The sequence below is a fragment of the Otolemur garnettii genome, unplaced genomic scaffold (assembly GCF_000181295.1).
Source record: "Otolemur garnettii isolate 467f Iridium unplaced genomic scaffold, OtoGar3 scaffold00096, whole genome shotgun sequence".
Classification (NCBI taxonomy): Eukaryota; Metazoa; Chordata; class Mammalia; order Primates; family Galagidae; genus Otolemur; species Otolemur garnettii.
In genome coordinates this window covers 5,556,953-5,571,573 of record NW_003852491.1, presented here as the reverse complement: position 1 = coordinate 5,571,573, position 14,621 = coordinate 5,556,953, and the positions used below count along the sequence as shown (strand labels likewise).

The window sequence follows — 14,621 nt, the reverse complement described above, 5'->3', positions numbered from 1 at the left end:
TCACAGCAACCTCAAACTCTTGGGCTTAAACAATTCTCTTGCCTCAGCCTCCCAAGTAGCTGGGACTACAGGCACCTGCCACAATGCCCAGCTATTTTTTTGTTACAGTTGTCATTGTCATTTAGCTGGCCCGGGCTGGGTTCAAACCAGCAGCCTCAGTGTTCTGTGCTACGGGCACCAAGTCTACCTTGGCTTTTTGTCCCTTATAACCAAAAGAGCACTAATAACTAACTAATATAGTCTGTGTTTTCCTCATCACAGTGCTCCCCTTTATACTAGTGGTAATGCCTGGCACTTAGGAGGAACTCAAAGAAATCCTTGCTGATGAATGAAAGTTAATCAGCATCTCCTGGGCAGGTGGGTTCTAGGCAGATCTCTGCTATAAATTCATTCCAATTTTGAGACCAGCCTGAGCAAGAATGAGACCCCCCTCTCTACTAAATAGTAGAAAAACTAGCTAGGTATAGTGACGGATGCTTGTAGTCCCAGCTACTCAAGAGGCTAAGGCAGGAGGATCACTTGAGCCCAAGAGTTTGAGGTTGCTGTCAGCTACGATCATGCTATAGCACTCTACCAGGGGACAGAGTGAAAAAAAAAACAAAAAAAGAAAAAGAATTCACTCTCTTTTGTGAAATCACACCCGCCCTCCTTGGGTTATAGGCAACTCAATCAGGCAGCCTGAGTTTTAACCTCCCTTGATGCTCACTGTAAAGCTCACAAGCTGGTTTTCCACCTGTCATATAACTAGGTTTCTGAGTAAATTGGAGTGTATTTCTATAAAATCCCTCCTTAGTTAACTTTTGGCCATCAGCAAGCCTATCAGTTTTCCCTCCTCTTGATTATTTATAACAACATCAAAGAAAACAAAGTATAGCCCAGGTGCATACCTCCCAGGCTGCGAGACCTTGGGCAAGTTGCTCACTCCTCTGGGACTCAACTTCCTTGTCTGTAAAATGGGGGCAGTAACCCTATCTTCCTCCCTAGGTAGTGTGCAGATTAAATGAAATGAGGGGGCAAAGTATATGGCACATGGTTGGTACTCCAGGAAAGCTTTAAGGCTTGACCTTAGCTCAAGGACATTTCCATTCTTCCAGTCTCTATCTTCTAACATCCTGAAGACGGCTCCCTCTCAGTGGCAATGCATTCCCCCTCCCCAAATGTTATGGTGATTCAGTTTTGATATGTTTTCAGTTGCCTTTCTGGAAGTTCTCATTTATGCCATCAACCAAATACCTCTCCCATTGCTCATGTATTGATCCCTCGATTAATGAGAAACAATTTTCTTATAAGGAACTATGACAGTCTCTCCCCCGACAGGTCACATGCAGATGATTAAACGATCACCCAGGTGTTTGGTGGCACCATCCAGCCTGCCAGAAACTGAATAAAAACATCCTACTCCATGGCATTAATGATGATTAAAAACCCACGTTGGTCTAATCAGCACAAGCCTCTGCTATTCTAGTTTAAGGCTGCCGCTGGGATGGTGGAAGATGAGCACAGAGCAGCTGGGCACCTGGTGTTTCTAGTGGGTCCTGGAGAGCTTATATATTCAGAAGTTCTCCACAAGGGATGGTGCTGTCTTCTAGGGAGGGTATCTGGAAAGTGGCCAGGTGTTGTTCTCTTAGATACTGGGGAACTTAATGGAATTTAGGAAAGGAGCCAGTAGGCAGGGATGCTAAGCTTCTACAATGCACAGGACTAGCCTGTACTACAAACTTGCCCCATGCAACTTACCACCAGGGCTCCCTTGACAATACCAGGAGTCTGGGCAGCACCTGTGGCTCAGTGAATAGGGCGCTGGCCCCATAAACCGAGGGTGGCGGGATCAAACCTGGCCCTGGCCAAACTGCAACAAAAAAATAGCCAGGCATTGTGGTCCCAGCTACTTGGGAGGCTGAGGCAAGAGAATCATCTAAACCCAAGAGCTGGAGGTTGCTATGAACTGTGACACCATGGCAATACCGAGGGCAACAAAGTGAGACTCTGTCTCTAAAAAAAAAAAACCAAACAAACACACAATACTAGGAGTCCAAATGGTGAGACAAGGGCTGAATTGACATTCGGGATGACACGACTACCTGCCCCCTGTCCCCTCTACCCCTTCATCCCCACCCAAGATTCTTGCCTGAGAGATTCCAAGCCCACTTCCTTAACACAAAGGCCCAAATTAGTACCTGTCCCATTTCCTCCACCTTCTCCAACCAGTTTTTAGGCTTGGGCAATGAATTTTGTTTGTTTTGTGCTTTAATTTGAATCCATTGCCAACGTTTTAAAACTCAGGGGATTTCACAACACAAAACCAGATTTTGAGCTTCCCTGGCACACTTGGAAGACCTGGGCCCCCAGGGACTGTGTGCCTACAAACAGTTGGCCTGAGCTGAGCAGCTTGGATATGAGAATACCAGGTGTCCACTGTCCCCTGAGCTGGCTTCACTTACTGCCTTGCCGTCTCCTAGCATTTGAGTTGCAAATCCAGCTTACTGTAAGGTTCAAAGCCTAAAGACAAACCACAGTTGAATTGAAAATGAACCCCCTGAGTCCTGCAAAGGAACAGAGGAGGTGCCACCTCTTTCAAACCAGACCATAATGCTTTGACCTTGATCTCTAAACATTGCACCTACTGCATGCTTTTTTAAGAGCTAGCACTCCAGAGACAAAATTAGTCTGAACTGAACTTTAAATAACATATTGACCAACTTTAAACACAAATGTAAAATGACTCCACCTTAACATAACAGGACACAATTACAGGCTCAGGTTTCAAGAGACTGACAAAGCCTGTAAGATTGCAGACCAGGCTATTCAGGTGACTATTGCACAAGCCCTGCCAAATTCAAGCTTTTCTTAACAATCCTACCTTCTCCCAGAACAGAAGCAGGAAGGCAAGAGGTGGCACTTAACACATTGAACAGTTTGCTACAGCTCAATCAGAAGATGCAATTAAATCAGTGAATGGAGAATAAGAATTGAGATTGCAGATTACATTCTAAGCCTCTGCATCCTATTCCTACATGAAATGGGGCCTGCACGCTCTTAATAAATCTAAATAGATTTTTATTTGGCTAATATTAAGGGCTGCCATTGAGTGGCTTCATCTTACCGGTTCCTCTGCTGAAGCAATATTAAATACTCATCATGTTTCTCATCAAAGTCTGTCACCATGTCCTTAGTGTAACCCTGAAATGAAGAAACAAAGCAGTGTGATATCGGAATGCAGGCAAGCACTGACTGAGAGCCCAGGGCACTGTGACACAGGCACAGGAGGCAGACAGGCGGAGGCTGGACCATGACGAAGGCCCAGCTCCCCAGGTGCGTTACTCTAGCAACTCAGGGCCCCAGAGCCTGTCTGATGGCCCAGTGGGTCTTAGCATACATGACTTTATTAATCTACAAAAAGGAGAAGATCAACTCCCCTGTCTCACTTCTGTTTACTCCTCTTGTGTTCTGGAAAGTTAAGGGCTCTGACAACATTTGGGCTTTCACTGCTTTCTCAACAATCATCATTTAGTTATTGTCATAATCAGATGCAGCTCAAATCACTTGTCTGAAAGGGGATCTCATTTCCCCCCTGCCATTGCTAGAGAAATGCAGGTTTATGTTAAATACTGCCGTCATTACAGAAATACATGACCCAGACAGTGAAGGTGCCCTTGAGGTAGACATTTGTGGCTCCTCCTCTTCTGGCAACAGGGCTCTGGATTTCCTTTAAGGAACCATTCAGCCCCTTGTTTTATTGGCTTACTTAGGTACTCTTGAAAGTGCCTTTGGTCTCCTCTTGGATCACATGACCTTGGCCTTGCCAATCAGCATAGCACTTCTCCAAGTCACAGTGAATCACTATTTCGGGAGTGATCCATGATCCAAGTCAGTCTGGAGACAGTGCCGAAACTCTTGGGAAAGAGCAGCATTGTGTCCACTTGCGCGGGGAGCCAATGAGATGCAGGCCTGAAACTATCTGGAAATGAAGTTGATAAAAAAGAAGCAGATCCAAGAGATGGAGAGAAATGGATTGCTAATGACAATTTGAGTCTCTGGATCTACCCATGCCTAAAGAAGTATCTACACAATTCAGTTACTGCTTTAGAAGTTTCAGTTTTTATCCTAAGTAGCCAAAAGAATTTTAAGTAATATGCCATAATCTGACCATCAGAGACAACCTTTATTATAATTTATTACAGCCTTATAGAGGGATGATTAATGTATAATAAACAACATATATTTAAAGTAGACATATGCACATAACAGTAAAATCCTTATTATAATTTGACACCTATTCCTCTGAATGTTTTTCTTTGTTCATAATATACATAAATACATATCTACACACAAACACACATGTATTCTTATAAGCAAAAACGGGATCATACTATAAACAATGCTTTGCAATTTGCTCTTTCTTAAACATCTTTTTGCCAAGGAATGGATTAAAGATACAATATCATCTTTGTACTGGTCACACATTATAGCAACTTAGAGAGATTAATTAAGTTTTAAATGGCAAGTAGGACATTTGTGATGGAAATGTAATTTGTATACAAATCTTAATGATTATCATGGGGAGGAGAGAGAGAAGAAAAAAAAGAATCATTCTCTTCTCAAAATCTCACTTTAGTGGCCTTGGCGCCCATAGCACAGTGGTTACAGCGCCAGCCACATGTACCAAGGCTGGTGGGTTCAAACCCAGTCCGGGCCAGCTAAACAATGACAACTGCAACAAAAAAACAGCTGGGCATTGTGGCAGGCGCCTGTAGCTGTAAGCTGTGATGCCACAGCACTCTACCAAGGGCAACATAGTGAGACTCTGTCTCAAAAAAAACTCACTTTAACTACATTAACCTAATAGAACCCTACCCAAGGGTGCCCCAGGACCATCTTAACTAAATGTCCTGGTCCTTCTCATCCTTTCCAATTCCTGTAGGCCATGGGGAATTGTGAACCACCCACCCCTCCCCAGATTCTCTTCCTTTGCACCTGTAGTACTGAGTCTCCCTTCCCACGTGCCGTTCTGCTTGTCCCGTCTCTCACAACCTTTCCCCCTTTGCGGTGTGGACAGTTGGTATTTGTCTGTCTGGCTCTCTCTCCATCTCACCTGTTTTGAATCTTTTTCCCCGTCTTTACTTGATTATAAGGAATCAGGGCTCTGGTTGGGGAACCCAGAAAGTCCCTCCTGGTCCAGGCCTGAAAGCCTGGTCCTCCTTTTTCCAGGTTTCCTGAAGGACCACAGATTGCTGCCATCTGCTTCTCTCTCCCCATTACCCCCACTTCTCCTCCAGACTCCCCTTTCTCTAGGCCCACTTGGGAACAGGATGTGGTATCCTCATCTTCTATCCTGACAGCTCTGAAACATCTGAGTTTTACTGGGGCTTTCTTGCTAGCCAACAATAATAAGAGTGACATTATGAAATTATAATAGAATCTCACTCTGTTTCCCAGGCTAAAATGAAACTGTTTCCCAGTTTCAGCCTAACTCACAGCAACCTCAAACTTCTGGGTTCAAGTGATCCTCCTGCCTCATCCCCCTGAGTAGCTTGGACTATAGGTGTCCACTATAATGCCTGGCTAATTTTTCTATTTTTAGTAGAGACAGGCTGCTTCTTACTAGGCTGGTCTTGAACTCCTGAGCTCAAGCGATCCTCCTGCTTTAGCTTCTCAGAGTGCTAGGATTATATGCCTGGCCAAAGTTATAAAGAATTTTTTAAAAACCAAACTAGCAATTAGCTTTCCCCATTCTCTTGTTTCGCTGGCTCCCTGAGATGCCCACAGAAGTTACTCCATCCTTCCCTGGGATAATCCCTGCCTCACTCTGAAAGCAAGAACTGTCCATGAGGCCTTAGCCCTCATGAGAGCCAGCGTGCAGGACGCTCAGTCTGTGGAGGATTCTCGGTTCCTTCCAGAATAACAACATGTGTATCACGCGAACAGTTTACGCATTTTCCAAATACATGGTTCTCCTTTGATCTTCACAGCAGCCCTTGAAGTAGTTATTATTACCCCATTTAAGATACAAGGAAATCCATCCCATGCATTTTCCCGGAACACAAGATCCCACTCCATGGCAATTTACATAACCATTTTGAAGTATTAAAATGACCGTTGATATATTATGGTATGGAATGAAACATTTGATGACATTTTTAGATGAAATATGGGACTTCAAAGAGATCTCAGCTTGTGCTGGGCCGGCAAGGGCTTGTACCTCAAACCCTTAAGGGAACGTATTTATTCACCTCTGCTGGGAGGGGGACATCATCAGAAAGACTTGCACAGGAGCATCCATCCATCCCGACTTCTCACCATCTCTGTGATGTGCATACAAATCACCTGGGAATTGTGGCAACTGCACATTCTGATTCAGGAGGACTACAAAGTGCCCAAGTCTGCATTATTATTATTATTATTATTATTTAAACATAGGGAGTTACTCTGTCATGCAGGCAGGAGTGCAGTGGTTTGATCATAGCTCACTATAACCTCAGACTCCTCAGCTCAATTAATCCTCCCACCTCAGCCCTATGAGAAGTTGGGACCACAGTGTATACCACCTCACCTGGCTAATGTATGTATATATTTTTAGAGATGGTATCTTGCTACGTTGTCCAGGCTGGTCTTGAACTCCTGGTCTCAAGTGATTCATTTTGGCCTCCTGAAGTGCTGGGATTACAGGCCAGTCTATAATCCCATGCCCAGCCCCAAATCTGCAGCTCCCACAAGCTCCCAGATTATGCCTGTGGACCACACTGGAGTAGCAATGCTATAGACTAGCCAATCTTATTTCTCAACATTCATGATACCCCACCTCAGGTCAGATTGTCTTTGAACCTGAGCTGGTAAGAACATGAGTTTTGGAGTTCAGGCCTGGCTAAAAAATCCTAGTATTGCCACTTAGTTTATCTATAGAATGGGGATAGTGCCAATATTTGTCTGGTTGGATTTTTCTTTCCTTTATAGGGTTAAATATAGATTGAATATAGTAACAGTGGAACAGACTTAGCAGGATACCTGGCACTTACAAAGTTCTCAATGAACATCAGTTAGATTCACATTTCTAGAGCTCCATTACTAAAATAGCACTATCTTAGCCCCTCCATCCCCACTCTATACTCCTTCTTAATCTCAGGGGTCCTCAAACTTTTTAAACAGAGGGCCAGTTCACTGTCCCTCAGACCATTAGAGGGCCAAACTGCGGGCTCCAGGACGAGTCAGCTGCTAAGCAGGACAGGCAGCAGCGGCAAAAACACCTTGGCGGCCGGATAAATGTCCTAGGCAGGCTGCATGTGGCCCGCAGGCCTTAGTTTGAGGATGCCTCCCTAAACTGATGCCTTAATCATTCTATTCCCTTTTCCAGAAATCCACACCATCTCCCTCCAGCCTCCCCTCAGGGACTCTCCAAGGCCAGATCAGTTCCTGAAGTCCCTGTGAAGCCTTCCCTTGCCATTCTCCATCCCCTACTCACTTCAGTTTATTCTGAAACCCTGTAATTAGTATTAAGTTACACACAATAACAGTGTGAAAAGGGATATAATTAAGTGCTAAGTTGTTAGCATTAAACTATATATATTGCTCACTAATTATCTGGGGATTTAGAGACTTAGGGTGAGCCCTGGACTCTATGTAGCTCCTCTGAGCCTTAGTTTCCTCGTCTGTAAAAAGGGGCTATTAATAAGGTCTACCTCACAGCGCTGCTATAAGGATTAACAAGAATAAAAGTAGAAGCAATTTAAGATCATTTTCTTGCTTGCTTTTCTTTCAGTTCCCCAGCTGGATTATAAATTCCTGCAGGGAAGACCCATAGCATGGGAAAGGGAAGGAAGATTGCACAGAGCCTGGCCCCAGTCCAGGCTTCACCACTATCCAGCTCTAAGATGATAATTGCTAGGGTTGACTAAGTACTTATTATGTGCCGGGCACTATTCTGACCCTTTTTCATGCCTGATTTGGTTAATCCTCACCACATCCCTGCTCAGACATTAGACACAGCCTTTCCCTGGCATCATACCCTTCATTTTGCTGAGGCCTTATTTCCTTATCTATAAAATGGAGGGATGAATATTTAAGGTACCTGCTAAAGAGTGAGAACCCTATACAACGCCAAGTTGATCAACATTGGTTTTTAGCAAACATTTACCAAGTGCTTACTGTGTGGCCAGCCCCCTTATATATGTGATGAGGGCTTAACGAAAGCTCTGGCCCAGTGGATATTCAGATATGAACTTGCCTGTGTGGGCTGTCCTCAACCAGCAGCACAGCTCCCATTAGTGTTGTGTGCAGTAGGAATGGTGCCCCTTGCCTTTGTGCAACCTTTGGCCACAACTTTAACTGGCCAAGCAACCATCTGCGATCCAGGGGGCTCTGCAGGGGGTTCTGAGAACACCTATTCAGTTGAAAGCTCAAGGGTATTATTCTGATAAGAGTCAATAACTTTTATCAGATTACCATGCAGCCTCCTCCCCACCACCAAGGAAACAAATTATAATAAAACACAAAGTGGAATGCCAAGGATCTGAATAAGGAGAACAAGAAGGCCTCTGGGAGCACAGCCAGGCCCCAGTCCTTGGAGTCATCTTCAAAGCCATGATCCTCTTCCACCCTACATCTAATCCATCAGCTCCACATGAAAACTACCACATATCCCAAATCTGACTGCTCCCCCCACACACCTGCTGGTCCAGGGCCCTGACTGGACTTGTGCTCCTGCCTTTGCCCCTGCAGTCTGTTCTCCCTGTTGAGGCCACGGAGACTTGAAGAAAGGTATATAGAATCCTGCCATTCCTCTGCTCAGGATCCCCAATGGGATCCCGTCATAGACCAGGACAAGGCCCTCTCAATGACCATGAGGCCCTGCACACTGGGCCTTGACCCTTCTCTAACCCACCTCCCCCCAGAGCACCTTCCCCTCACTCTAGTCTCTTAACACCCCCATTTCCCCACCTCAGGGCCTTTGACCCAGCATTCCTTCCACCTGGAATCCTCTTCTGTCAGCAAAACACCCAGATTCCTCACCTTTTTCAAGACCTGGCCCAGATCATCGCTTCTCAGTGAGGTCTCCCCTGTCACCCTATTGAAACTTACAAGTTGTACACACACCGGCTCCACATCCCCCGCAATACAATGTCTATTTGTCTTATTTATTACGCCTTTTATTTATTGGGCTGTTCTCACACTAGAATGTAAATTCTATGAAGGCAGGGAGCTTTGTCTGTTTTGTTCACTGTGAATTCCAAGCCCAGAGGACAGTGCCTCAGCACGCAGCGGGGTCCCTCAATTAAAAGCTCTTGACTTGGGGGAAGGAAGAAAGATAGGAAGAGGCTTAGTAAGCTCCCACCTAATGGGTACAATGTAGGGGTATATGGCACACCTCCTGGAGGAAGAACTCAAATACAACTGGGACATTTCCTAACGAATGCAAACAATGTAACCTATTCATATGTAACCTTATATTAATCCCAAAAAATAAAATAAAATAAAAGTGTTTGAGTGAATGAATACCTGGGAGACATTTGAGCTGGGATCTGAAACTTGCAATGCTACCTGGGCAACAAAAAAAGAGAAGGGCTATTTGGGCATGGTGGCTCAGAGCCAGGTGTTGTAGCAGGTGCCTATAGTCCCAGCTACTTGGGAAGCTGAAACAACAGGATCGCTTAAGCCCAAGAGTTTGAGGTTCTTACGAGCTATGATGCTACAGCACTCAACCAAGGGTGACAAAGTGAGATTTTGTCTCAAAGGAAAAAAAAAAAAGAAAAGAAAGCAAGAAAGAAAGAAAGGAAAAAGGAAGGACATTCTAGGCAGCAAGACCAGCATGTACAAAGGCTTGGGGATCTGAGAAAGCATCAAATATTCATGGACGGGGCAGAAGCTGGGCTGACCAGGGTCATATACAGTCAGGAGGAGTGAGTGACATACAATGATGCAATAGTGCTTGCTACAGCAGCACATATACTAAAATTGGAATGATGAGAAATAAAAGCAAAGTCTCATTGTCCTTATAGTTACCCCTACCATCCTCAGACCCAATGCTGACCCCAGAGAAGGCACAGAATTTTATCAATGACTATATTATTGATTCTCTTTGAGGGAGAAAAAAATTAGAATTGGAAAAAAAAAATCAAAAACCAATACTTAACGATGCTTGCCAGACTCCACTTTTCTGAAATCACGTACTCCTCTGAGGCTAGACTATTGGAATTCTGCTAAACCAGGCTGATTTAGTGAGTGCCAGAGCTGGAGCTGCATTAACCAGCAGCTGAGAGCACTGTGTTGGTTTCCAGGGCTTGAGAACACTGGGGAGGTAACCCTGCCGGTGTCAGGTCCCAGCAGTGAACAATCACTTAGAATAGGTTAATAACGAAGCCACCAAGACACCATGTTTGGCGGCACTGCATGTTCACAGAGCACTTCCATACACCTGAGTCACTCTATCCCCACCTGTCTCCCAAGCCCCACATTCTCACTGAGGGATAATTTATGAGTAACAAGAGGCCGAGTTACAGGGACCCAGCACCTCGGGCCACCTTAACAGCTGTTTATCATGTCCTCCCTGGGTGCTTATTAAATTCCCATGAAAAATCCTATGCTGAAAGATTATTACCATTCAATAGACAAGAAAACGGAGCCTTTGAGAGCTGAAGCCAATTGCCTGAAGGCCACAAAGCCTCTAAGTCAGCAGTTCTCAACCTGTGGGTCGAGATCCCTTTAGGGGTCGAACGACCCTTTTACAGGGGTTGCCTAAGATCATCCTGCATAGCAGATATTTACATTATGATTCATAACAGTAGCAAAACTACAGTTATGAAGTAGTAACAAAAATAATTTTATGGTTGGGGGTTACCACAACACAAGGAACTGTATTAAAGGGTCGTGGCATTAGGAAGGTTGAGAACCACTGCTCTAAGTGAATACAGCCTGAACCATGAGCCATCAGCTCATCTGTTCCTGTTTTCCTGGTTACATCACCTTGACTTTCCTTTGGGAAGCACCACTCCTTCACTCTCAGTCCATGTGGTGTGAGTGGAAATAAAACTACTTGTACTACAAGGGCAGGCATGCCACCTAGGCCTGGCTGGTGTATTCCATCTCCCTGGTCATCCGATGGTTCACGGCCAGGCGGGCCTCCCAAGCTAGGTCAACAGACTCAATTCAAGGATTGGTTGAGTCTCCTGGAAAAGTCCCTACCTTCCTTCCCCTGGAGTTATTAGCTGATATGAGCTAAGAATTACTAGGGAAGAAAGTTAGTTAGAAAGGAAGAAGTAACTTCATACCAAAGGAAGAAGTAATTTTTATCAACTTATTAAGGTCACCCTTATAAGCATCTTTAAATGTTCCATGGAGAAATCTGCCCACCAGTGACACCAACATAGGGGCAGCAGAATTGAGGACAGTGAGAGACAAACTGGCTGGAAGCCAGATGATTTTAACAGTGGGTAATACCCCATATCCAGCCATGTCTAAAGCCAGCACTATCTTGGATCTTTCAGTTACTTGCGCTGATACATTCCTTTCTTTACTGAAGCCAGTTGTGTGTGTGCAGGTGAGATTTATACCTGACTGAGTTCTAGGAGATGCAATGATACAACTAATCCCCGATATCTGAGTCCAATGTCTACACCATGTTCTAGGGCTCAGAGAAGCACTTTGTAGAGTATTAAATGACACCTCAGTGAATGTTCCTAATGGTCCTAAGCCAAAAATAAAAAAGACCCAAATAGATTTTGTAGGTGTAAAACTCCTACTCTTCCTTCAAAACCCAGCCCAAGGGCCAACTCCTCTGTTCTCCCTGTGATTCTGCTGTGTCCCAGTGCTGCGCAGTAAGTCCTCCATGCATATTAGTAGAATAAAAAAGTATAGTTCTGAGTGTGCTTTTGTTGCAGTTGCTAACATATCAGATGTGCTCCCATCCTCAAAAAAGAACAACAAATACTCTGCATTCAGTGTGCCTATATTGCCAACAGAAGCCAGGCAACAAAGACCTATAGCAACAGCTGATACTGCCCCCTAGAGGTGAAACAACACAACACAAACACTGGAGTTTCTCACACTCTGGGGTAGACATCCCAACAAAGCATTACATCCTATGTGCACACCAGATGGATAATCAAACGGAGAGTTTGGGTTATTTTTTGCATACCTTAGACTTACATTTATTACTACTATACCTGCTAGGTGCCATTCTTTACTGCTACCAATATATATCTTGCGATTTGATACATAATTTCAGGGTTTATAGAATATCACTGAAATCTAGGACCCCAGGACACAAAAGGCGGTATTGCTACATAGCTATCTAAAAAAATCACTCTAAGAAATAATTAGCATTTCTTTCTTATTCTCAGAAAAGTTTTCTTGTAAAATTATAAAGCATATTATAAGCTATCTTTTGGGCTGGCAAATATAGAAGATTTTTAAAAATCTTGAATGAGCTTACTTTAAAAAAGAAATTTTATATTAATACCATAAATGGAAAATCATTATCACTTGCCAGAAGGTAACTGTAGACATAAATACAGACCTACTAAAATAGGAAGTGTTTATATGGCACCTACAAGGCGGCAGAGGTATGCAAAACACACACTGGGAAACAGTGCCAGAAATTTCACATTCACGCAACCCTGAAAGGTGGGCGGCGCTGACTTCATTCTACACATTCATGCATTCATTCAATATCCACTGAACATCTCTGGCCAGCACTGATCTAGGCTGAAGTCACAACAGTGAGCACAGTAAAGTCTCTGATACCATGGAGTTCACATTCTAGTGAAAGAAGATAGAACATAAAAAAAGTAGGCCGGGCATGGTGGCTCATGCCTGTAATCCTAATACTCTGGGAGGCCGAGGCGTGTGGATTGCTTGAGCTCAAAGGTTCAAGACCAGCCTCAGCAAGAGCGAGACCCCCATCTCTAAAAATAGCTAGGTGTTGTGGCAGGTACCTGTACTACAAGGGCAGGCATGTCAGCTACTTAGGAGGCTTAGGCAAGACGATCACTTGAGTCCAAGAGCTGTGAGCTATGATACCACAGCACTCTACTGAGGGCAACAAAGTGAGACTCCCCCAGCCTTGGCCTGCCAGCATGATGGTATTATAGGTGTGAACCACCATTCTGGGCCATCTCATACAGGTTTTAAGCGAGTCCTGAGTTGAGAAGGCCTGGACAGGTTCAGAGCTTCCAAAGATCTGATGAAGGGATGAAGCAGCTCCCACCCTTCTCCAAGAGCTGGCAGGAGGCTTAGGTATGTGACTATTAAGGAAGAAAGAGACATTGCTTTCCCCCTCCTAGTCAGAGGGTGGGCACTGTTAATGAAACTGATTTAGGGCCGATTACCTATCAGAGCCTCTCAATCTGGTAGGACTGGCCACTTTGCCTGATGGGAGGAGAGAAGTGGCCAAGGTAGAATTGTCCTCCTGGCAATCTCTGCCTCCACTCACCTGATCTGCATCAGAGAACTTTTCCTTCTAAGGGAATGAACATCTATCACGAGGAACACACCTGTCACCACCAGCCCAGCAAGCTGGGCTATGTGAACAGATGCTCACACACACCCAAGGGACTGTCACTGCCCCTGAAGAGGAGAGATCACTCCCTTCTAGTTTAGGCTACAAAGATTCCCTGAGCTTCTCCTTTGGGTTGGGCCCTGCAGTAAGGGCTACAGACTGACAAATGTATTCTGGCCCCACCACCCTTCCTGACCTCATTTCCATTTTCCCCATCCTTGCCTCATCCTAATAGCCACTTAAGCCCTTCTGGCTATTTCTCTTCAAGGTCATTGCTGTGAACTAAAATAAAATCTTTTTTTTTTTTAAGACAGAGTCTTACTATTTTCACCTTTGGTAGAGTGCCCTCACGTCACAGCTCACAGCAACCTCCAATTCTTGGGCTAAGCGATTCTCTTGCCTCAGCCTCTCAAGTAGCTGGAACTACAGGTGCCTGCCACAACACCCGGCTACTTTGTTGTTGTTGTTGCAGTTGTCATTGCTGGTTTGCTAGCCTGGGCAGGGTTTGAACTCACCAACTTCAGTGTATGTGGCTGGTGCTATAACCACTATGCTATGAGTGCTGAGCCTAAAATAAAATCTTAAACCTAACAGTTGACCAAATGGACCCCCTCCTACCAAGGAAACCCCAGAAATACCCTAAAGTTGAGTTGCTACCCATGAGAAGAGAGGTCAAATATGTGTGGGTCGAGGGGAGGCACCAGTGCAGTTGGGGGTGGTGGGTGGAGCAGAGGGGCCTGGCACTGTTGGTAGGGCTTTGGCAAGGGGAAGACAAGGCACTGGATTATAAAGGAGGATGCATCTACAGTCATGCCACACTGAACAAGCCTGATCTCGTCTGATCTTGGAAGCTAAGCAGGGTCAGGCCTGATTAGTTAGTACTTGGATGGGAGATCACCTCCTGGTGCTGTAGGTTTGGGCTGGGTGCAGTGGCTCATACCTGTAATCCTAGCACTCTGGGAGGCTGAGGTGGGTTGATAGCTTGAGCTCCTGAGTTAAAGACCAGCCTGAGCAAAAAGCAAGACCCTGTCTGTATTAAAAATAGAAAAACTGGGCTCGGCGCCTATAGCTCAACCGGCTAAGGTGCCAGCCACGTACACCTAAGGTGGCGGGTTCGAATCCCCAGCCCGGACCC

General features: G+C 44.9%; 1 protein-coding gene across 1 annotated transcript in view; it reads right to left on the bottom strand.

Annotated features, from left to right (window-relative positions):
• The window catches only part of KIAA0556 (KIAA0556 ortholog), a 235,310-nt gene that overhangs the window by 157,428 nt on the left and 63,261 nt on the right, over nucleotides 1-14,621 (bottom strand). The window contains exon 3 of the mRNA XM_003795751.3: nucleotides 3,104-3,180. Within this exon, the coding sequence (XP_003795799.1) occupies nucleotides 3,104-3,180 (77 nt within the window). The remainder of the gene's footprint in view (nucleotides 1-3,103; nucleotides 3,181-14,621) is intronic.